Genomic DNA, 26,458 nt, shown 5'->3' on the forward strand with positions numbered 1-26,458 from the left:
TTTGTTCAATATATACAATTATGAAACTAAATTGTTAATGTTTTTGCCAATTGTTGTTACATATGTACCATTGTTAAAATTGCTCAGTCTGTTTAAAAGTGTTCATAATGTGTCATTGGAAAAAGATTGTCTTTTATGTTCTTAAAGAGTTTGCATGTTTACCCATTTTATTGATGATTCAATTACCAGGTGGTACAAAAAAATAATGATATTCTAACTATTCTTAATTCTAGCTTGTTGAGCCACTAAGTATGTGATGTGGCCAATGAAATTAAGTGATTTTTGAAGAGTCTGCCCTTACAAATGTTTGTTTGTAAAAAGTTTATTTGTATTTAATTGATAAGTTTATTACTATTTGGTTAAGTTTTTTGTCTGTATGTATAAATAGAAATAATGATATTGTTCATGTGCATGTATATATTATACATTTTATGCCAATAAGCTGTAGCAAGATTTCTTTTTGGAATTAACAGTCAGGTTGAAGATTTCTTTTATATTTGGTATTTCTTATTTATTCCAGTTATGCCTTCTTTCATTACAGTAAAATTGAGTATTGAATATCTATACATGATATGTGTTCATCTACCAATTATGCATTTGCCTGTAACATTGATTTTATTCTACTGTCTAGCTTTTAGCATTCGTATTTTTTATTCAACATGCTCTTTTAATGTCATATTATTAACTCAATTGAGAACAAAGTGCGAACCATTCGTGCACAAGGGTGAGCTAATGTGATCAGTCACTGTTCATTGTCATTGTTGCAGGCAGCAATTTAGTAACAAGCAAGCTACTTGTGTGTAGTGTGTATGGCTGTTTGGATTTTAAGCAAACTTGCCAAAAATCTTTCTTTCCTTGTAAGCAACATGTACTAATATGGCTTGAGGAATTAAGATGAATGTATATCTTATTTTATGCTTAAGCTAAATAACAATTTTGCAACCATGACTTTTAAATAAAATGGTTTGTAAACTTGAGTATTTTCAAATGTGTGTACATGTTATTAAATGTGCTGAAACTAAAACCTAATATTGTTTTAGTGACGTTAATAAATTCTAAATACAAATAAAAAGTTCTTATGTATTTTGTGTAAATCCTTTTTATGCACCCCTTCGAAGAAGAGGGGGTATATAGAGAATACTAGGTCGGTGCCGAATAAAGCAAAGTTTATTTTGCGAGGCTTAGAAAATCTGAACCACGAGCCTTGGCGAGTGGTTCAGATTTTCGTGCCGAGCAAGATAAACTTTGCTTTATTCGGCACTGACCTAGTATTCGATTTATCCCATCAATTTTCTTAGTCGTAAATTATTTCTTTAAACATAGAATAGGAAAATCGAACTAGACGGAAAATTCCAAAGATATTTTAAGCAAACATTGTTTCATTATTTTAATCGTGTCGAGCCTAATACATTACAAAAAGATCAGTAACCAACCTGTTTTTTCGTTTATCATACCTCTACGTCCCCGATTTTTAAGAAATAATGAAAAAAAGAGACACTAAACAACTGCATCTTTAGCGTGAAACTACATGCATTGTGTCGTATGACGTGTTAATAATGACGTCACGAGTACGCGCACTTAATATTTGTAAATAATGTTTATTTGCTTTTTGAGTTGCATTATGTGATAAAACTATATTACATCTTGGTATCAAATTGTTTGTTTTGTTGAATCTGATTCGATTTTACTAAAAATGATTACTTTATAGTTGATTCCGAGTAATATGAACATTCTTCGCCGCTCGTGACAGCTATATTTCAGCACTGCTGAAATAAAGGAAAATTTATTCCACAGTGGTTTATTTCGACAATGCACGTCTGATGATGGGATAAATTGTTTTGCTCATGTCGGTCTGTATGTCCGTGTATCCGACCACCAGATAGTTTCCGGATGATAACTCAAGAAGGCTTAGGCCTAGGATCATGAAACTTCATAGGTACATTGATCATGACTCGCAGATGACCCCTATTGATTCTGAGGTCACTAGGTCAAGGTCATGGTGACCCGAAATTGTAAAATGGTTTCCGGACGATAACTCAAGAACTCTTATGCCTAGGATCATGAAACTTCATAGACACATTGATCATGACTCGCAGATGATCCCTATTGATTTTCAGATCACTAGGTCAAGGTCACGGTGACCCGAAATAGTAAAATGGTTTCCGGATGATAACTCAAGAATGCTTATGCCTAGGATCATGAAACTTCATAGGTACATTGATCATGACACGCATATGACCCCTAATGATTTTCAGGTCACTAGGTCAAAGGTTATGGTCACGGTGACTCAACTTAGAAAAATGGTTTCAGGATGATTACTCAAGAACGCTTACGCCTAGGATCATGAAACTTCATAGGTACATTGATCAGGACTCGCAGATGACCCCTATTGACTTTCAGATCACTAGGTCAAAGGTCAAGGTCATGGTGAATTGACCTAGTTAAATGGTTTCCGGATGATAACACAAGGAAGCTTACGCCTAGGATCATGAAACTTCATAGGTACATTGATCATGACTCGCAGATGACCCCTATTGATTTTCAGGTCACTAGGTCAAGGTCACAGTGCAAAAAACGTTTTCATACAATGGTTGCCACTACAACTGACAGCCCATATGGGGGGCATGCATGTTTTACAAACAGCCCTTGTTCATGATCGCAAGCGTTCAAACATTATATTTCTTCACGTAGTTTATACTGTTTTCTTGCTGGAAAGCGTTGGGATTAATATTTCATCACAGAATAAAAAGTCTTGGTCATAACTTTTGCAATATTGAAGATAGCAACTTGGTCAAGGTCATCCTTCAAGGTCAAAGGTCAAATATTGCTTTAAAGCGGCGCAATAGGGGCATTTGTTTCTGACAAACACATCACTTGTTTGCTATATTGAAAATCTTTTTACATGTATATTTTATCGATCACTTTGGAGAATACTTAACAAGAAGGCCAAGATGGCCCTAGTTCGCTCACCTGAGAGGAGTCAGTTCATTCAATCTTTACCAAATGTCAAACTTGACCTAGATATTGTCCAGACAAACATCCTGGTCAAGTTTCATCATTATTGAACCAAAACTCTGGCATATGGAGTGTTTTTGTTTTTGTAAGATTTGACCTGGTGACCTATTTTTTGAGTTGACCCCCAAACATCAAACTTTGCTTACAAAAATAATTATTATGACAAGATTCATAAAATATGAAACAAAATTGTGACCTCTAGTGTTTACAAGAATTTTGTATAATATAATGAAAATTTGGACAATCTAGGGGCAATAATTATGGCATTAATTATGTGATATATATAAAACCAATCTTTTCACCATGTTTCATGATGATTGGGCAAAAAATATTACTTCTAGAGTGTTTACGAGCTTTTTTTACTATGTATAAATATAAGAAAACTGTCTCCCCCCCCCTGGCAGCCATGTTATTCAACTGACCGGAACCATTTTTGAACTCAACTCTCATATCAAGGAAACAAATATTCTGACCAAATTTTATGAAAATTGGGCCAAAAATGTGATTTCTAGAGTGTTCACATGTTTTCACTATCTACATAATAGAGAAAAATGCCCCGCCTACTGGCGGCCATGTTTTTTCACCGATCTGGACCATTTTCGAACTCATCTGAGATATCAACAGGATGGCCCTGTATGGCTCCACTGTTTTTTATGCAAAAAAAGCGTGCAATGCACATGGGTTAAAATGTACTCAAGCATGTGACTTTCTGTTTCTATCCCTCGTCCCACTGGGCGCTTAAAGTTGGAAGGGTGAGCATTTTTATATACAAATTTGGCCCAAGGGGCATAATTTTAACAAGCTTGGTAGAGAACTATAAGATGTCACTACATACCAAATTTGGTAGCCCTAGGCCCAATGGTTATGGACAGGAAGATTTTTAAAGTTTGCACAAGAGGCTTTATATAAGCATATGTTCAGTTTTGTGACCCCTGGGGCAGGGTCAAATTTGAGCCCAGGGGAATAATTTGAACAAATTTGGTAGAGGACTATTAGATGGCACTACATACCAAATTTAGTAGCCCTAGGCTCTATAATTATGAACAAGAAGATTTTTAAAGTTTGCACAAAATAGGCCTTATTAAGCATATGTTCAAATTTGACCCCAGGGGCATAATTTGAAAAAGACTTGGTAGAGAAGATTTTAATACATACCAAATTTGGTAGAAATAGGCCAAATGGTTATGGACAAGAATATTTTTAAAGTTTGCACAAAATAGGCCCAATATAAGCATAGGCTTAATTTGAACAAACTTGGTAGAGGACTATTAGAGGTCACTACATACCAAATTTGGTAGCCCTATGCCATACGGTTATGGACAAGAATATTTTTTAAAGTTTGCACAAAATAGGCCTTATTAAAGCGTATGTTCATTTTTGTGACCCCCGGGGCAGGGTCAAATTTGACCCCAGGGGCATAATTTGAACTTACTAAGTAGAGAACTATTAGATGTCACTACATGCCGAATTTGGTAGCCCTAGGCCCTACGGTTATGGACAAGAATATTTTTAAAGTTTGCACAAAATAGGCCTTATTTAAGCGTATGTTCATTTTTGTGACCCCCGGGGCAGAGTCAAATTTGACCCCAGGGGCATACTTTAAATAAATTTGATAGAGGACTATTAGATGTCTCTACATACCAAATTTTATAGCCCTAGGCCCAATGGTTATGGAGGAAAAGATTTTGAAAGTTTTCACTAAATAGGCCTTATATAAGCAAATTTTCAATTTTGTGATCCCCGGGGCAGGGTCATATTTGTTCCCAGGTGCATAATTTGAACAATTTTGAAAGAGGTTCACCCCAGGAACATTTGTGAAAAGTTTATCAGAATTGGACCTGTAGTTTAGGAGAAGAAGATGTTTAAAGAAAAAGTTAACGCAGGCACACACGACGGACGCAGGACCATGACATAAGCCCTGCTGGCCTCTGGCCAGTGGAGCTAGTAAAACCAATGTTTTGACAAATTTTCATGATGATTGGGCAAAAATGTTGACTTCTAGAGTAATAACAAGGTTTCTCTATAGCCAAATAACGAAAACTGCCCCCCCCCCCCCCCACGCCATGTTATTCAACTGACCGGAACCATTTTCGAATTCCACTCTCATATCAAGGAAACAAATGTTCTGACCAAATTTCATGAAAATTGGGCCAACAATGTGACTTCTAGAGTGTTCATATGTTTTCACTAAATACATATAGAGAAAAATGCCCCCCCCACTGGCGGCCATGTTTTTTCACCGATCTGGACCATTTTCAAACTTGTCCGAGATATCAATAAAACCAATGTTTTGACCAACTTTCATGATGATTGGGGAAAAATTGTGACTTCTAGAGTGTTTACAAGGTTTCTCTATAGCCAAATAAGGAAAACTGCCCCCCCCCCCCTCCCCCCTGGCAGCCATGATATTCAACTGACCGGAGCAGAACTCAACTCTCATATCAAGGAAACAAATGTTCTGACCAAATTTCATGAAAATTGGGCCAAAAATGTGACTTCGGAGTGTTCACATGTTTTCACTGTATACACATAGAGAAAAATGCCCCGCCCACTGGCGGCCATGTTTTTTCACCAATCTGGACCATTTTGGAACTCGTCTGAGAAATCAATAAAACCAATGTTTTGACCAACTTTCAGGATGATTGGGCAAAAATTGTGACTTCTAGAGTGTTTACAAGGTTTCTCTATAGCCAAATAAGGAAAACTGCCTGCCCACTGGCGGCCATGTTTTTCAACAGACCTGAACCACTTTTGAACTCAACCAGCATATCATTAAGACAAACTTTTTGACAAAGTTACATGAAGATTGGGCATGAAATGTGACTTCTACAGTGTTTACAAGTTTTTTCTTTTTTTTGACCTAGTGACCTAGTTTTTGACCCAGCATGACCCAGTTTCGAACTCGATCGAGATATCATTGGGACAAATCGTCTGACCAAGTTTCATGAAGATCGAACAATAAATGTGGCCTCTAGAGTGTTTACGAACAAATGTGGACGGACGGACGGACGACAGACAAAGACCGGTCACAAAATGAAAATGCATGTTTTTTTAATAATTGTGTACTCAAATTCTTCAGTTAATTGTGATTTGTTATGTATGTCAGTGGTCCATCATGATAACTTGAAGGAAGCTGTTTACATAATACACTTACATCATATATCATTATTTTGCATCATACTGGTGCTTAACCCTTACCCCATAAGAAGCAAAGTGAAAATGGCTTTTGCAACCAGCAACCAGAACAGCCTGCGAGTAACTCACAGTCTGTTCAGGTTTTATGCTGTTTGCTGCTCATCAGTAACTAAGGAGTGGAAATGAAGCCTTTAAAACTTGAATCTAGCGATAAATGCCTTTACTTAAATGTAATTTTCTAAGGGACTACCAGGCCCTTTTGTGGCTTGCATGGATAGATTGCAAGTTGATTTGTATGAAAACATAACAGATTAAACAACAAGCATTAAATAATAGAATTTAAACATGAAGTAAATATTTTTAATTTACTGAGAATCAACTCAAAGGAATATGATCTGAACATGTGCCAAATGCATCAACATCATTTTACTTGTTGTGTAACCAGGAATGTATTACATATTTTTATGGACGCACACATTTATCAGTGTTAAACATTGTTAAACTTGAAAATGAAAGTCCTATATTTAATATTATTGTTGTTTTTAAAGTTTTTTACAGAACATGTATATTAGTTTAATGTGTTACTCGTATTATTTTGTATGATTGTGAAAACAATTCTGTAAAATTTTGTATAGTCTTTTATCTGTGTTCTGCATTTAAAACTGAACATGCAAATAGAAAGTTGTCTCATGCATAAACGAAAAACAACTGCATCCTAATACCCAGTTTGAGTATAGTTCATGTAAACAAGTGATTTGAATGAACACTAAAATGAAGCAAATAAGTTGTTGGTTTGAAAGTTCTAAGTGTATCTTAATAAAATGTACACAAGGTTTTATGCCAGCCTCAGTGTATCTAGATAAAATGTACACAAGGTTTCATTCCAGCCTCAATGTATCTAGATAAAATGTACACAAGGCTTTATGCCAGCCTCAGTGTATCTAGATCAAATGTACACAAGGCTTTATGCCAGCCAGAATGTATCTAGATAAAATGTACATAAACTTTTATGCCAGCCTCAGTGTATCTAGATAAAATGTACAAAAGGCTCTATGCTAAGCCTCAGTGTATCTAGATAAAATGTACACAAGGCTCTATGCCAGCTTCAGTGTATCTAGATAAAATATGCACAAGGTTTTATGCCAGCCTCAGTGTATCTAGATAAAATGTACACAAGTTGTTTGCCAGCCTAAATGTATCTAGATAAAATGAACACAAGTTTTATGCCAGCCTCTTGTAGCTAGATGAAATCAGCACAAGGTTTTATGCCAGCATGTATAATTTTCAGCTAAATTATATTTTGGGAAAATGTTCTGTCCAAGTTTCACAAAGATTGGACAATAAATCTGGACACTAGAGTGTTAACAAGATAAATGTTTACAACCAAAGATGGATAAAAGACCATCACAAAAGCTCACCATGAGCAGTTTGTTCTCAGGTGAGCTTAAAATATTCTGAGCAAGTTTTATAATTTGTAAATAAAAGGACATCTAGAGTTTTAATAAGCCGTTTCTTTTATTTGCCTAGTTTTTAACATCACATGACCGAGTTTCAAACTAACGGACAAAAGGCGTGGTCAGACGAGCTAGATAATAAGTTTTAATTGAATGTGTATCAATACCGTCAGTTAACATTTCTCTTCATGTGTAATAGTACTCTATTTCAGCCTCATTTGTTGTTGACCCAGTTGAACTTGTTAAGCATTTTTTTCTTGAATAAGTTAATATTACTTCCACGGAAGTTCTAGTGTGTGAAGTTATTAATAACGCAGCAAGTTAATTGTTAATGTGACATTTATTCAGATCTGTGCATACATTGTTTTACTCAATATTTGGATTTCAAATCAACATTTTTTTTTATAAATAAGAGAATGCAAAAATATAAGCAGAAGCATTCTTAAAAAGCAAGTAGTGTTGTTATATAGGAGCACTTTATTTTCACAAAAACGCATTACCTTAAACTAGACTATATCATAATATATTATTTCATTAATGACAGAAATGAACAATGAAGAAATGAAACTGTCCTGCAAATAAACTCTGTATTAGCATTTTGATATGTATCCAAGTGGAATTTAAGTATTGCAAACAAAAACTCAAATAATTTTAAAGAATGTTAATTGTTTACAAACATACAAATATTGTTGTTCATTGTCAGAATGACAACTGGTCTGACAATTAGCAAATTATATTAAGCTTAGCTATAACCCAAAAAGTATTAGTTTATAACACAGTGTATCATGCAAAAATGGGTCTTATGCCAAATGCCACCAGCACAGCTTCAGACTTGCCTGCTCACGTGTACATCATTCAAATAATTTAGGTTTATACTTGCTTGTTCAATCAAACACATACATAATAGAAATAAAATACCGGTAATTTTTTGTTTTTGCTTTTTCCACATACATATACAACAACAATCAATACGTATACATGTAAACGCATAATCAATTTATTAAATACACACTTTATCACGATACATAATTGTCAAGTACTTCAATTTACATTTCAAGAGGTAGTTAAATGCTTTTCCTCTTTGATATGTAAAACTTATAATATATATATATATATATATCTATATTTTTTTGTAATAATAGACCCAAATGTTCCTCCTGTGTTACACCATAAGCAACTTTAGGTGTTATTTTGGAATGCATACACAATTAAACTTATATAGCAGAAAGTCATGCAAAACATTTACATCTTTAATGCTTTTTGGATGCCAAACTTTATAAAGATTTGTATTCTTTTACAGAAATAAGACCAGTTGTAAACATGTATTCTATTTAACAATAGCAAATGCGTTGAATTGATATCCCCGGCCAATATGTTTCTGGACACTCAGACCAAGTTTCAATGAAATCCGCCAAAGCACTTCCAAGATATGGCTCTTGACACACAAAAAAGCATTTTTTCAAGATATAAAGGGACATTACTCTGTTATTAACAGATGGTGTACAATATCATTTGGCGTGCATCATCCTCTTATTCATATATATACTCGTACTAAGTTTCAATGAAATCCGCCAAAGCACTTCCAAGATATGGCTCTTGACACACACAAAAACATTTTTGTCAAGATACAAAGGGCCATAACTCTGTTATTATCAGAGGGTGTACAATGCCATTTGGTGTGCATCATCCTATTATCCATATATATATACATGTACTCATACCAAGTTTCAATGAAATCCACCAAAGCACTTCCAAGATATGGCTCCGGAGAGACGGACAACACCAAAAAATATTCCTCCAACTATGAGGGGGGGGGGGGGGGGGGGGGGGGGGGGGGGGTGGGGTATGTATGTACATTAGATTTGCCTGAACATTACCACATCAAGTAAGTTATAGCACTCTATTGCTATTTTGTAACCTCAGTCTAAGTGAAATTTTGTTTCTCTGTCCACTCTTGCTCAAAATAACTAGCATTGCAATTAACAAATCAGTGTAAGAAGGTAACATACAATTCACAGTAAAGTATGACATAATTCAGGGTGAGTGAACCTGTGACTGAATGAGTCGTGTTCTGAGAAAACTGGGCATTATGCATGTGCGTAGAGTATCACCATCCGCACAGGCAAATCAGGGACAAAACTTTCCGCTTTTATGGTATTATTTGTTTAAAGGAAGTCTCTTCTACACGAAAATCCAGTTAAGGCAGGAAGTGTCGTCCCCGATTAGACTGTGTGGACTGCACAGGCTAATCTGGGACAACCCTTTACGCACATGCATTTAACCCAGTTTTCTCAGAACGTGACTCAAATGGTCTGATCCTTCAAAAGCAGTTTGGCAATCACAATGGCATCGAGCAAGTGTTTAGTTTTAATCAACAATGATGTCTAATAGAGAAGCAGTCAAGCCTTTGTAGGGTTCTGTCAGGCTGTTGGTCTTTTTCAACTTAAAAAATATATACATAAATTAAAAGAAAGAAATAACCAATTTTGGTTTTAAGTTAAATTTGAGATAAAACAGTGATCCACCGAATAACCTTTCACATTTAAAGACCTGGTTTCAGTAACACAAAACTTACATGACCTACCAGCCTGTTAAGAAGAAACACGCTTATAAAAAATATATAATTGCAGCAGCATAGAGAACCTATTTTTATAAGAAACCTAATCCATACAATTAAACCTTTTAAATTCTATATTTAAATATTTCATTTTATCATGAAGTCAAAAGTGGCTGTAAGTTTCAATTACTGATTTAAGTTTAAAGCCATAGGACCTTGATCAAACGTGGTTTATTTTTTATGCCTGGTGTATTAATTCAATAAAATTCACATATAATGAAAGACTAGCTCAATAAAAATAGACACTGACTTCATTTATTCCATACATACCATGAACAAGTATATACAATATTATGAATAACACACTGGGAAAACCAGGCTTTATGCATGTCTGTAGAGTATTTACCCACAACAGCCTGTTCAGTGTGCACAGGCTTATAAGGGACATCTTTCTGCTTTCATGGATTATTTTTATTAAAGCAAGTATCCTCTAAAGGAAAATCAAGTCGAGGTGGAAAGTCATCCCTAATTAGCCAGTGTGAACTGCATAGGTTAATCTGGCCCTTATAATACTCCTCGCACATGCATGAATCCTAGCTTTCCCAACGAACCAACTCTTATATGTGTGCACAACCATGTTCAATATTAATACAGCACAAATATAGACAGTGAAATATAACCATATAATGTGATAACAAACTGATTTTCAATATGCACACAGATAATATAGTGTTTCAGGACAACAAAATATAAACAAATCGTACAATTTCAAAATATATTGACAAAATGTGTCACTGATATATTGTAAGTGTTAACAAAATACATTTTAACGCAACCAATTTACATACGTGTAACATTGCTTAGAAAACAGGAATATGTGCAGAATGATAAACAGCAGAAAATATTACATTAAATTGGTAAAAATCTTCTACATGTACTAGAACATGAAAGGCAGTACTGGTCCCACAACTGGGAAAGAGCACAATCTCCTTGACATTAAGATAGATATCGCCACTTTGGTGCAAAAAGGTACCATGTGACATTGAAATTAGAAAACATGTGGTACTTTTTTTCACCAATGGGGCGATATTTACTTCAGAATTCCATTGGTAAACATTTTAGATGAAGACAAAGTCCCCCATTGAAAATCTCCATACTTTTAATACAAAGTATCTATTTTTATGAGTTAACTACAAGCACAACAACATTATACTGATACTGATGTGAAGGATTCAGAAGACTAGTAATGAACAGCTACATATATGTAAAGCCCAATACAATTAACAGCTAGATGATTAAAATTATGTGTAACCCAATACAATTATCAGCTAGATGGGCAAAATTATGTGTAGCCCAATAATGGTTCTGGTAAGGGTTTGACATAAACAGACATGGTTATAAATAACAAACCATGCCACAAATTAGGGGTGCAATGAAATCATCATGTGAATTGTTTGAGTAAATCATTGACAGTCTTGTGAAATACACTAGTAATAATAGTGCATGTAAAGATAACAGCTAGAGCTTGTCATAATAATGACAAAGAATGCCCCTGTGGTATTACATGTCATAATACGTAGCAAGATGATTCCATAAATAAATATTATCCTTTGGGCGTGGCCAGTTTAAACACAGGGGCATGGTTCTAAAACACTTTGTTCAGAACCTTTGCACAATTCTATACTAGTACACCAAATATTAAACTTATGGGACTTTGGGTTTCAGAGGAAACTATTTTTGAGTTATTGTGCTATAAAAGCCTATATTAATCTTGTGATCTTCAGGGCATGGCAAATTTTTACTCTTGGGACATAATTTGAATTTGTTTGTGGAGGACCAAGATGCCACATGACAGAAAAGTTATATTGCTTATATATAAATAATCAAGATATTATAGAATTTCTTAGTTGAAAAAGGGACATAACTTTTGTATTATGTAATATATGCTTATAAATTTCGAGAAAGGAAACAACAATAAAAGTGAAAACATTTCAGGACAAAAACAACTTCAACATAAGCTATAACTGGAATTAAAGTTTTCAGCTTACCATATTTATTCAATACAAGATAATAATGGGTTGTGAAGAGTAAGGTATCCACAACTTTGACTTCAGTGATTTTGAGCCAACAAAGTCCAGCTCTACATCCAGTATATAATAACAGCAACTGCTTTATCTTTCATTGAGTCAGCTGCTCCTAAATAAGATTGCAGCATTAATGTATCTAGCATCTGAAAAATCTGTATAATAGAAAAAACTATGAGAAAAGCTCATATATATACAATTAGGAAAACATTACAATTTTAACTTGGCTATTTTACATAATTATGTCACTATTTATACATTCAAATGATGATAGGAAAAAAATCATGGCCACAAACATTTCTGTTAGGCAAGTACAGTAAGTATGAACACATGTAGAAATTACCGACAATTACAGACAATAATACAAGTGAAAATGGGCTTCTGCATGCTTTTGATTCAGTGTCAACTTTCTCCTCAATATATCCAGATTGACTGTTTCAACATATTTAAAGACATACTGTGCACACTTGGAACAAGAAAAAAATCACAGCCTAAAGCAAAAGATAATTAAACAGTTACAAAGATATGAGAAAATAATTATGCACAATAAATAGAAGTTTTGGTGAATGCTAAACATTTGTATCAAAAGCTTTCTTATGTTTGGTCTTTTCAGCTTTTGGAAATTCAATGCTCTGTTTTCTTTGGTGACCTGCAGAAAAAAAGAAAACATACATTTTTTTAAATTCTTCTATCATGATGAGATTTCAGGTAGATACTCATATTTCTCACAAAAGGTCAGCACTCAAAACAGACCCAGCCAAAGAAAGAATGTTTAACACAATCTGGAATAAAAAATGATTCAGTCAGTGTACTAACCCGTTACCACTCAGAAACGCACTTTGACGCATTTGAAGTCCTATAGAAAATCAAATTAAATTTAAGTACATTGTTCTTTCTTAATATATTCAAGTTTGAAAGGATGCATTTCCAACCCTAAGATCCTGACTCGTAGCAAAAAGCATAAAACCTGAACGTAACCTAATGTATGCGAGTTACTTGCAGGCTATTCTGGTTTTATACTGTTTGCACATAGCCATTTTCACCTTGCTTGTGAGTGGGCAGGGTTAAGGTTAGAATAACATTAGAGCAAAGACAACAGGTAGGGTTATAAAATATGAGAACGGCACCTATTTGATTTAATTATTTTAACTAGTTCTCACATTGGGAAGGCTGGTTTTTCTGATCGATAAGAATATATCAGTTGGTCAAATAAACCTAAGAATTCCAATATGCAAATAATTTGCTCAGAGACGGGTTAAGTTTTGGTTTGAAAATTGTTTTGCTATGAAATACAATTAACAATTGAGACTAACTTCTAAAGATTGTGTCACTAAGAATAACAACTGCCAATAGAGTATAACTACAAATTGGGTTGTACATTGTATCTGGTAAGACCTACTTCTCTAGTGAATGCCTTCAGATTGTGTAGCTATGGGTAACACTCAACTTGATAGACTAGTGCTATGGGAAAAACACACCTTTGAAGACAAATGCCTTCAAATTGTGTTGCTATGGGTAACACTCAACTTGATAGACTAGTGCCTTCAGATTGTGTTGCTATGGGTAGCACTCAACTGGAGAGACAAATGCCTTCAGATTGTGTTGCTATGGTTAGCACTCAACTGGAGAGACTAATGCCTTCAGATTGTGTTGCTATGGGTAAAACACATCTTTAAAGACTAATGCCTTCAGATTGTGTTGCTATGGGTAGCACTCAACTGGAGAGACTAATGCCTTCAGATTGTGTTGCTATGGGTAACACTCACTTGAGAGACTAATTGGGTTGCTATGGGTAGCACTCAACTTTAAAGACTAATGCCTTCAGATTGTGTTGCTATGCGTAACACTCAACTTGATAGACTAGTGCTTGAAGATTGTGTTGCTATGGGAAAAACACATCTTTAAAGACTAATGCCTTCAGAATGTGTTGCTATGGGTAACACTCAACTTGAGAGACTTATGCCTGCAGATTGTGTTGCTATGGGTAGCACTCAACTGGAGAGACTAATGTCTTCATATTGTGTTGCTATGGGTAGCACTCAACTGGAGAGACTAGTGCTTGAAGATTGTGTTGCTATGGGTAACACTCAACTGGAAAGACTAATGCCTTCAGATTGTGTTGCTATGGGTAACACTCACTTGAGAGACTAATTGGGTTGCTATGGGTAGCACTCAACTTGAGAGACTAATGCCTTCAGATTGTGTTTCTATGGGTAACACTCAACTGGAGAGACTAATGCCTTCAGATTGTGTTGCTATGGGTGACACTCACTTGAGAGACTAATGCCTCCAGATTGTGTTGCTATGGGAAAAACACACCTTTAAAGACTAATGCCTTCAGATTGTGTTGCTATGGGTAACACTAAACTTGAGAGACTTATGCCTGCAGATTGTGTTGCTATTGGTAACACTCAACTGAAGAGACTTATGCCTGCAGATTGTGTTGCTATGGGTAACACTCAACTGGAAAGACTAATGCCTTCAGATTGTGTTGCTATGGGTAACACTCAACTTAAGAGACTCATGCCTGCAGATTGCGTTACTATGGGTAACACTCAACTTAAGAGACTTATGCCTGCAGATTGTTTTGCTATGGGTTACACTCACCTATAGAGATTAGGGTGCTGCCAATTGCAAGCCCTGAGTTTCCGGGTGGGGCCCAGTCCAGGTCCCCAGAAGGGAGCTGAATGAAAAGCGAGAGGACTGCAGCCTTCTGGTGGTGTAGTGGCTCCATGGCAATATGGCTCAGTCTCTCAGACACCTGGCAATGGTAACATGTTTTGTTTGTACTACATGTTTATATATAAGCTTTGCTCTGTGAAAAAGGGAATTAAAGCATGTGCTTAAAAGTGTGGTCCCAGTTAAGCCTGAGAAGTCTGCACAGGCTAATCTGGGACAAAACTTTCTGCCTACACTTGCTTTCAATAAGAGGAGACTTCCTTAACATGAAAATAACATGAAGTGCAAGTGTTGTCCCTGATGAGCCTGTGCAGATTGCACACGGTAATCTGAGATGACACTTAAAGCACATGCATTACGCTCAATTTCCAGTAAGAGGCTCCTGTATAAATGTTGTTGTGTCATAGTAGATATGGTGTCCACCTAGCATGGTTCGATCCCCACAGTAAGAGCATTCTTTAGATCTTTCCAAAAGACACTCAGTACTGGTTCTAACCAGGAAACGAACTAAAGACAGCTTCAATAAGCCTAAGGATTTTGATGCAATCAAACTAAATAAAAAGGTTTAAACTGGACTCACACAATCAAAGGTATGCTTATTACACACTAGGTTTTGCATGCACTATTATACAACCTTAGTGTTGAAATGCATATCAAGGGTTTTCATGTGAAGATATTCAAACTGATGAACACTGTGCTATATTTGAAGATAAAAAGACAGACATTCAACCAGTTTATAATTATTATCATATTTCAGTCTCCAGAGGTTTTTAGCCGCACAGCTTTAAAAAAAAAATTGCATGAACTTAATCTACACTCTTTCTTAAACAATTTTCTGTAAATAAAACGCTAGGCTTATATATTTTAATATATTTCATACATTTTCCATGTTTCTTTGAATAATAATTACATTAATTCATATCCCCTATTTGATTTCTTTTATCTACAACACCAGAACATTTTAATTATGTGTTATACTTGATTGTTAAGTCATTTTTTAGCTCTACTGGCCAAAGGCCTGAAGAGCTTATGTCATGGCGTGGTTTCCGTCGTCCGTGCGTGCGTTAGACTTTTTCTTGTTTACGCGATAAAGTCCACAGTTTTCATCCGATTTTTTTCAAACTTTTTCAGTGTCTTTATATTAATGAGGACTCGAACCCTATTCAAAATGGGTTACATCAGATTAAAAAGTCCAGAATGATCTCCCCTTGAATTTGAGAAAATTGTGAAATAAGGCTTGTTTACGCAATAAAGTCCACAGTTTTCATCCAATCATTTCTCAAATTGCACAGTGTCTTTATCTGAATGATGAGTCAAACCCTACCGAAAATGAGCAATATCGGAGTTATAAGTCCAGAATTATCTCCCCTTGAATTTGAGAAAAAAATGAAAATTCAGTTTTTTTATGTGATAAAGTCCATAATTTTCATCCAATTCTTGGCAAACTTGCACAGTGTCTTTGTATCAATGAGGACTCAAACCCTTTTTTAAAAAGAGCAATATCGAAGCAATAAGTCCAGAATGACTTCCCCTTGAATATGAGAAAATTTTGAAATCCCACTTGTTTTACGCAAATAATTCCACGGTTTTCATCCAAATTTGCACAGTATCTTTAAATCAATGAGGACTTGAACCCTATTGAGTATGAGCAGCATCGGAGAAATAAGTACACAATAATCTCCCCTTGAATTTGAGAAAATTCTCCTTGTTTGCGCGATTAAGTACACAGTTTCCATCTTATTCTTTCCAAACTTGCACAGTGTTTATAGAAGTAGAGCGATTCAGGCCCTCATGGGCCTCTTGTTTTTCTGTCTGCATAGGTTAAAAGGTTAAAGGTGCGGTTTATAGTCTGCTTCGATAACTTATGCATCTTAAGCCGACTTCGACATTAACCCCCCAATCACTAGGATTTAAGTCGTCCATTTACATATGGCGCAGAAGGCAGCCACGGCACATTGACTTATTTCCCTCACAGGTACCCATTTATACACCTGGGTGGAGAGGAGCAAGTGTGGGATTAATTTTTTGCTCAGAAAAATCCAGTGCCTCGAGCGGGATTCGAACCAGGGACCTTCTGATCCTTAGACCAGCATCCTACCACTAGACCACTGTTCCCACGCTATGGACGTGTGTTTGGTTTGAAATTATTTCGGGATAAGTGTGAGATTTGGCTAGCCTAAAAACGGTTAAAACCCCAAATCCTTTGTATTTACTGTTCCAAAGTGATGATCCTAGTTTCAATCATTTTATGTTTACAAAATGGTGCTCTTTTATAAAAGGATAAGAACAAGAATTTCTTTCATGACATTTTTCAGGAGTTTCATTGTTTGTTATATTGATCGCATTTCAAGGCTTGTGGTCACATGTCTGACATTCAAACAAGAATTGTGTATTTTCAAAAGGCTAATTTCTGCACGAAAATTCTGCACATGCTTAAATTTAAAACAAGAGCATAATGGGTGCCAACGCTCTGCTGCGGGTGCATTTTTTAATAAATGAAAGCTTGTCAGATTATTTTTTTTAGAGGTCACAGTGACCTTGACATTTGACCTAGTGACCCAAAAATGGGTGTGGCGTGTAAAACTCATCAAGGTGCGTCTACATGTGAAGTTTCAAAGTTGTAGGTGGAAGCACTTTGATTAAAGAGCAAAATGTCCAAGTTTAAGCACGATGCCGGCGGATGGCGGACGACACGACACGACGAGCTGGCTATGACAATACCTCGGGTTTTCTCCGAAAACAGCCGAGCTAACAACTAATAGATCCTCCTGAACGCCTGCCACCTACTCGTTTTCTCTTGCGTAGATCTGGGTTGGTGTCCTTCTTATCTGCCCCTGCCTGGTCAGCAGACTTGGGTTCTATCTCCAGGAGGGCCATAGCAAAGGGACGACTGGCCATCTCCTCCATCTCAACCATCATCCGCTGAGAATAAAGTGAAAACAGTCATGTGCAATCTTCCATTATTTTAAACATGGTAATATTCTTTTTAAAGGTGGAATGTAACCACTAACATATGCATTTTGACGTGTTTGTAGTCTCTTAGAAAATCAACTTACATTACAGATCTTTCTTACTATATTCAAGTTTTAAAGGCTTCATTTCCTACCCGAGGGTACTGATGAGCAGCAAACAGCATACAACATGAACAGTCTGCTAGTTCGGAAAGGGTCAAATTATTTTATACCTCGCCATATTCTCAAAAGAGTGGTCTGTTTACTTCTGTTTCACCAGGATTAGCATCAATTAAAGACTAGGAATGCTGAGGCAATAATGTAATCAGTGATGTTAAATATCAATTTGAGCTGGTGTCTAGGAAAAGCCAAGCTTAATGGGCGTGGATAAAGTGATGTCTAACTTGGTCATTCCTCACAGGCTAGTCAGGGACGACACTTTACATATAGACAGGATTTTCATCAAGAAAAGACTTTTTTACATGAACAATTCCAAAACGGCAGAAATTGAGAAAATTCAAATGTATGAAGCCAGATTTTCCAAGATGGTGGCACATTTATTTGAAACAATCTCACAGTTTTTTTCCCCAACATTATAAGGTTTGGTTAAATTAACCAGAGTAATAGTTTTGGGACAAATGTTCAGTTCTAAACCAGCATAAATGTACCTGTGAAGGCTGAATTGTGCAGAACTGGGTAATACTTTGTGCTGAATTCAATAATGGTTTTATTCACAGAGGATAATTAGGTTAAACTATGTAGGAAAATTAATAATGGTAATTATTTATCAATGGCTATCTTTTTTAGAGCCACATAAATACTCAAAATCAACAAATATTTCTTTAAATCAAGTTAAACAATAAAAAAATCAGTGTTCATTATAGCAACATCGAAAATTTCAACGCTTGATGTGGTATGGTAACAGATTTAACGAGATACAAAATGCTTGTTTTTATATTTTGTGTCACAATATATTTCAGGTGAATTTCCAGCAATGATATCCAAGCATTTACCAGCAAACACAAGTTTGGCTCTGCATAAGGTTGGAGGCACGACGTAGTTATCATAAGCTGCCAGAAGCGAATCTTGCATTGCTAAAAAATGTTTGATATTTTAGCAGAAATTCAAATTTAAACCAGCAAAACTGCTGTGGCTCCTACCCAGCACCTACCTGTCTCCTCCTGTAGCTGTCATACTTGTGTTTGATCTTGTACAGCACTAACCTGTCTCCTCCTGTAGCTGTCATACTTGTGTTTGATCTTGTACAGCACCTACTTGTCTCCTCCTGTAGCTGTCATACTTGAGTTTGATCTTGTACAGCACCTACCTGTCTCCTCCTGTAGCTGTCATACTTGTGTTTGATCTTGTACAGCACCTACCTGTCTCCTCCTGTAGCTGTCATACTTGTGTTTGATCTTGTACAGCACTTACCTGTCTCCTATTGTAGCTGTCATACTTGTGTTTGATCTTGTACAGCACTTACCTGTCTCCTCCTGTAGCTGTCATACTTGTGTTTGATCTTGTACAGCACCTACCTGTCTCCTCCTGTAGCTGTCATACTTGTGTTTGATCTTGTACAGCACTTACCTGTCTCCTCCTGTAGCTGTCATACTTGTGTTTGATCTTGTACAGCACTGCGGCTATGATCAGCAAGGACAGGAAACAGCTGTAATCAACATGAGCTATCACATAACAGCTGTATTCAACACACAAGCAATCAAATAACAGCTGAAATCAACTAAAGGTAATAATGAAATGCGAGTAAACCCTAAGTCCTATATTTGAGCCCTGCTCTGGGAAAACAGGGCTTAATGCAAAGGCATAATGTATCATTTTATTAGTTAAATTCATTTTGCATTTTAAATTACAGCGACCTTGACCCCACTTATCCAATTAGCAATACCGATGGGGGATGTGGGTTTTGGTACAAGATGTCTAGAATACATGTAAGTGTTCAATAAACCTGGAATACATCTGTAAAATTTAAATGAAATCCATGCAACCATTCCTGAGAAACTAACAAACAAAACACTTTAACCTTACAAGTAAGCCAACGCTTGGGAAAGTAGAATAGCTAGACTTTTCTTTTAAAAATCAAGCTAAAAGCTGAAAAACATAATACAAAATTAGATTCTTACCTGAAGAATGTGACAAAGAAATGCACCAGGTCGATCTTGGGGAACTGGGAGAATGAGATCTGAAAGAAAGACGTTGTTTAATAGACTATTTTAAAATATTGATTTGATAACATCAGAAAATATTTTCTGCTGTCAAACAACAAATGAACAAAAACAACATCATAAAAACAGATTTGAGGATTTACAACTTATAATATATCATTAACAAAACATGGTAAATGCAATCTCCAGCTGTGCTCAATGTATTTAAAAAAATATTTTAATATGATATCAAGTTCACCTAAATATAACATAAGCAGGTATTAATATAGTTGATTTCATCTTCACACTGCATCAGATTTTTTCAAAAACGATTTGACACCACAACAGGAAGTTAGTATTTGTAACAATTTGCAGTGTTCACCTAACTTAAGTGGACATAGTAGAATGTAACCCTGCACAGAGATGGCAGCAAAGCATTTAATTGCAGAGAATGCTGACAGCAATAAACACCAAGCACAGATAATTACTAGATAATGAACATAATAGAAGGAATCAAAGTTGCAATACACATATATGACAGTATCTTTGAGAAAACAATACTTTAGAAATTAGCCAGCTAATCTAGAACAACATTATCCAACCAGACTGCATTTTTGTTTAGAAGTGAATTACGAATGATTCCATACAAGCGGAAATTGTCATCCCAGATAAGCCTGTGCTGACTGACAGGCTAATCAGGAATGCTACTTTACGCACACACATTAAGCCATGTTTTCCCAGATACAAGCTCATATACCAGTATGTGAAAAAGCTGCCTGCAGAACATACATATGTGCATGCCCTAGTTCTTACAATGGTGCACAATGTTACTTTGTATACAGGCTGATAGGACACCCACATTTGAGAACCCTGTCCACATGTCCAGACGGCATTGATCTATGGTAATCATGTGCAATGAAGCTTCCAAGAAACATGTTCACAACCAAAACAGTATTTTAAAACACCAAGTTACTTCATTTTAGTTGCAAAAGGCAAACAGAAAAGCATATTCAGATAAATATAAGGGAATGATAATGCAGCAGGTACCAGTAAATTTTATATATGATACAGCTATTGCTTGAAGTGTGAAAGCTACCAAATCACTGTTAAGCACATGCATGCCAAGTTATGATGCTACACGATCAAAGGAACTCTAAACTGAAAACAAGAAGGCCATGGGCCCTGAGGCGCTCACCTGAGACCTAAGAAACTTGACTATTCTGAAAAAGTGTGAGCTGGTTCATGAAGATCGGACCAAAAAGTGAATTCTACAGTACATGTATTAACATGTGTTTTTTTATTTAAACTAGTGACCTAGTTTTTGAGCTCACATGACACAATTTCAATCTCAGCCGAGATTTCATAGAAACAAAATGTTCTGAACAAGTTTCATGAAGATTGGCCAATAAATTTGGCTTATATAGCGAAAGATTAGCATAACTCAACTGAAAAGCAACTAGAGCAAGTATTGTGACTAAGTTTCATTTAGATTGCACTTCAAATGTGTCTTCTAGCGTTTATATAAAATTTAACTATATTCATTTTAGGAAATATGCCCAGACGCCAAGTTCCATAAAGATTGTACCATAAATGCGACTGCTAGAGTGCTTACAAGGTTGTATTATAGCCATATAAAGAAAAACACCCCGCCCAAAGGCTGCCACGTTTTTTCAAGGGAAAGGAACAATTTTTTATGTCAGCCCTGATATCATAAGAACAAATGTTCTGACCAAGTTTCATTAACATTTGACTAACAAGAAACCGTCGGAGACGGGTGATGCTCCCCAAAGTTTTTTTTTGTCACAATATTGCACTATATATTCAGATAAAAGGAAACGTCTTGAGGGCACAGTAGTTGGGGGGACAATAATTTTTTTATAGAAAATTTCAAAGGGCCATAACTCTCTGAAAAATCATTCGACCAGAACCCGCTGATCATATGCACATCTCCTCTTGGTAGTGATGCTTCCCATAAAGTTTCATTGAATTCCGGTCAAAAGTTGCTGAGAAATAGCCCGGACAAGAATTGCACTTTATGTACAGTTAATGGAAAATTTCAAAGGGCCATAATTCTGTAAAAAATCATCCGACCAGAACCCGCTGATAATATGCACATCTCCTCTTGGTAGTGAAGCTTCCCATAAAGTTTCATTGAATTCCGGTCATTAGTTGCTGAGAAATAGCCTGGACAAAAATTTTGCACAGAAAACTGACAAAGGATGATGGACAACAGACAATCACAAAAGCTCACCATGAGCAAGTTGTGCTCAGGTGAGCTTAAAACAGAATGAATAAAAAATTATCTCATACAAACATTCAAACATTAATGGTGATCATTTTAACATTTTTGCTCATCTAAATGTTTTGGAATTGTTCATCGCTTTGCACATTAACAAAATTCAGGTCCGACATTTGAATCCATTTTCTTGATAGCATAGCATCGTTATAGCCTATAGGTGTAGAGCTCAGAGAAAATACTTGAGCCTCGATCTGCGATAATGGAGTTTAATGCATGTGCATAAAATTTTGTCCCAAAATAGCCTGTGTAGTCCTTTTCAGGAAGAACACTTTTTGTCTTAACTGGATTCTTGCTAAGAAGTGACCTCCCTGAATGTAAAAACACAATAAAAGCTGAAAGTTTCGTCCCTCATAAGCGTGTGCGAACTGCACAGGCTAGTCTGGGATCACACTTTATGCACATGCATTCAACCTCGTGTATTCAGAGCCAGGCTCACTGAGAATGATAATCTAGGATGTTTGCAGGAAAGATTTCAAAAGACTGAACCTGTGAAAATGACACCTGCAAATGAAAAAAAAAAGAAGTTTCAGTTGTTTGAGTGTACGAAAGACACGACACAAATACCCTAGATTATCACCTTTTAGAAATAATGAAAGCAACAAATAACAATAATGCACACTTTGATTCAATATAATGTGCTGTGATAATAAATTATTTAATTATAATGCAGTTTTAATACTTTCAATTTCTTTGGTATTATACTCTAGAACTCAATGAAAAGCTGTACCCAAATACTTTTGATTACATGTAGTTTTTTCTACACTTTGTCTATTCTTACAAAACAATACCATTAAAAATGAAAATGTGGCGGCTCAAAATGAGCACATTCATCTGAGTCAAAAATATTTATTTTTTGCATAAAACAATAATGTTGATTCATTCAAAGCATAATCGAATGTTGTGTGAGGCGATTATATTTGTAACTACATTCAAACTATGTAATCCGACTTTTTAAACCCTGCATTATTGTTTTTCCACACATGTATTCTGATTACCACTAGTTCATGCTTCTTTCTCCAATCTTACAAAACTAGAAGGAATTAAGTTGATATCTGTAGTGTTTTCATTCTACTGTGCCACAGAAAGATTTTTTTGCTCTGGTGCATATACAAATCACAGAGTAGCTACATAAGAATTAAATCCAATTTTAATTCTCTTTTAATGCTTTTTAATACAAATAACAATACAAGATCAATTTTCTGCCAAGTCTGAGGATGGGTGTGTCATTCAAGTGTGTTTTTTACAATAAGGGCACAATCTTCAATTCCAACCATGTCAGATCTTACAGAGTAGATCATATCAGTCAAGTAACAAGAGTCTTGTCATTTTTCTTTGTTTTTCTTTTCATCTTTTAAAAAAGATTTAAGCTAATATCATACTGTCTTCATAATCTGAACAGATTACTTGCAACTGTTTTAGAAAAGGTATATAAGATATGTTTAAAGGATTGCATGTCAAACACAAAAGCAATACACACACTCTTAGCATAAATGCAAATACTTGAGTAAAACAAAAGAAGAAAACAAAACTTATGGTGTTTACAAAAAATCAATGAGTCAACATGGGAAGTTTTAAAACTGAATGTTAGCTTTAATTAACTGATAATTATGGCAAAGAGATTGTTTAACCCTTTCCCACTTAGAAGCAAAGTGAAAATGGCTATGTGCAAACAGCATAAAAGCATAACAGCCTGCGAGTAATTCACATTCTGTTCAGGTTTTATGCTGTTTGTTGCTCATCAGTATCTAAGGTTTGAAAGTCAAGCCTTAAAAACTTGAATCTAGTAACTTGAGTAAGAAAGGTCTTAAATAAAATATAACTTTCTAAGAAACTAATAATGCATGAAAATACGTATCTAAGAGGATAAGGGTTAAACTGACTGTATCAAGGTTCATACAGATTTTCTTGCATGAAATTCAAGCACTTTTTAATCACTTTCAAGGGAAAAAAATCCAAATTCAAGCACCTTTTTAGTCCGACATACTGAAAAATGTATATTATTTTAGTGTCCAATACTGACAACATTTTTCGCTAAATTATTATCTGAAAGCTTGGAAATAATAAATCTGTTTTTAACATTTTTAATTGTTGTTGTTTCATTTTCAAGCACTTTTCCAGCCAAATTCAAGCACTTTCTAAGCACTTTTCAAGGCTATGGTTGAAAATAAGCACTTTTAAGCACTCCAGATCGTTTTTAAGCACTTTTCAAGATAAACCTTGATTTTCATGCAATTTTCAAGGTCTGTGCGAACCCTGTGTATGCTGAGATATTTTGTGATTATGGTCCTTACATACAGTGTAAGACCCACTCACACGCCAGGTAGGTCATGCTCAGGGCAAGCAACATGCATGTGTGATAACTTGCAGGAGTCAAAGTTTGAAATTTTGAAAATCCTGAACGGCCTTGGGGCCGCAGGGCCCTCGGTGGGGCCGGGGTCCAGGGGGCCGGAGGCCCCCAGGAGCTCCTGGATTCGACGCATTTAAAGGGTGCCTGTAGCTGTACTGGTAATTCTATTTTCTTAAAAAAAACATACACAAATATTTAAAAAGCTTCATGTATTTGATAAGGAACACACAAAAGTTAGTCAAAAGGCAATTCATTTTCTATTTATATTTTCAACTGTATGCAAAGGAACTTTTTGATTATACTTAAGCAATAGTGACATATAAAATCACTGTCTCATATAGTTTTTATTGCTTGCTAATTTATGTTACAAACATCTATTTCTATTTACAATATTAACAACACCATATCTCTGTAGCATATTGTCAATGGCTACTTTATTATTCTCAACATCAAAATATTGGACAAGAATATTCAACACTTTGTCATTATTTTTGTTTGTTGCTTCGTCGAGATTTAGTGATACAAATCTGTTTTTCATTTTCAGCTTCAGTTCCTCCTTGAATAATTTCGCCAGTCCGTGTGTATTAATGTATGTCAAACTGGTAGGCGACAAAGTAACTCTCTCTAAGGCTGGTTTGTCCTTGGCTAGGCACTTGGACAGTTCTAAAATATCACTTGCAAGGGAAAATGGAAGGCAATGCTCACTAAGAAAAGCTGACACATGCACCCTCTGTCTGACAACTCTGTCTTGCATGGACTTGACTGCATGGACTCGACTGCAGGTGTTGCTTTTGAAGAGCCCGGTAAAACCTGAAAGTCATTACAAATTATTATATTTTTCACACATACTTTAACAACTCAATAATACATATTTAATACATGCAGAATCAAATGGTAGTCACCATTTATATTCACAGATTCGACATGAGTTCCACTGGTTTTTGTACGAATATTTGTTTGTGTGATTGCTAAATAAATGTATATTTTTGACATAGGTTGTCCATAAGTTTTACAAAAAGTTAAAAAAAAAACATTTCTTGCTGCTGGGCTCATATGTAGGGGATAATAAAATATTTTATTTAACTAAAAAAAGACCTGTCCCAGTCAGCAAAAATGGCGCATTTGGTCGTATTTTCAATTACTGTTAAAATTCTTTTCCTGATTTATGCTTTATTCAAAGGTCAAAATGTTTTAAAAGCTCACAATCAATGAATCATACGTTATTAATAAAATATTTTGGCAAATTTGCTAGATCTATCTTGTCGATTTTTAATTCAAAACAAGCCAAACAGTAAACATTAGCAACAGAAAATACGACCAAATTCAGAGTGTTAGCTTAAAAAAAAATAAAAACCCTACCTGGTTGGTCTTTATGGTTCTTATATTCTTTATGTGATTAGGGTCCTCTGCGTAGAGACTGAATGCCTTCTTCCCACTAGACTGATAATTCAGGGTTTTCTTACAAACTTCACAAACCGCTTTTCCACAAGATTCCACTTTCCTCAACCAGTTCCCCCACTCCCCGCCCGTAGTCTTTCTTTTGTAACCATTCCCAGCGCCACTTATTTTTTGCACCTTGTTACTCGTCCTTGTTCAAGTTCTTTCACATTATATTCGACAGGCAAGTATCTCATTGCCATTTTTCTCAACTAAAGTCTAAACACAACTTCTTATTGGCATTAAATATACGCAAAAAGTCCGACAATAACCACGTAAAACAAATAAAATTCCAAGAGAATATCTGTGATTCCAACTTCTATTGATTTGTAAACATCGCG

The 26,458-nt window shown here is 35.6% G+C and overlaps 1 protein-coding gene across 3 annotated transcripts in view; it reads right to left on the minus strand.

Moving 5' to 3' along the window:
* Positions 1–7,929: 7,929 nt before the first annotated feature.
* LOC127861107 (attractin-like protein 1) overlaps positions 7,930–26,458 on the minus strand; it is an 81,310-nt gene continuing 62,781 nt past the window's right edge. For 2 of the 3 annotated variants that reach the window (XM_052399482.1, XM_052399480.1), the window contains 6 exons: positions 22,820–22,834; positions 20,014–20,072; positions 19,463–19,541; positions 17,712–17,846; positions 14,853–15,006; positions 7,930–12,894 (listed from right to left, as the gene is read on the minus strand). In XM_052399482.1, coding sequence (XP_052255442.1) covers positions 12,815–12,894; positions 14,853–15,006; positions 17,712–17,846; positions 19,463–19,541; positions 20,014–20,072; positions 22,820–22,834 — 522 coding nt within the window. In that variant the 3' untranslated portion in view covers positions 7,930–12,814. The remainder of the gene's footprint in view (positions 12,895–14,852; positions 15,007–17,711; positions 17,847–19,462; positions 19,542–20,013; positions 20,073–22,819; positions 22,835–26,458) is intronic. The other variant, XM_052399481.1, reaches the window with a different exon arrangement.

This window comes from Dreissena polymorpha, chromosome 15, assembly GCF_020536995.1.
Source record: "Dreissena polymorpha isolate Duluth1 chromosome 15, UMN_Dpol_1.0, whole genome shotgun sequence".
In the NCBI taxonomy this organism is placed as follows: domain Eukaryota; kingdom Metazoa; phylum Mollusca; class Bivalvia; order Myida; family Dreissenidae; genus Dreissena; species Dreissena polymorpha.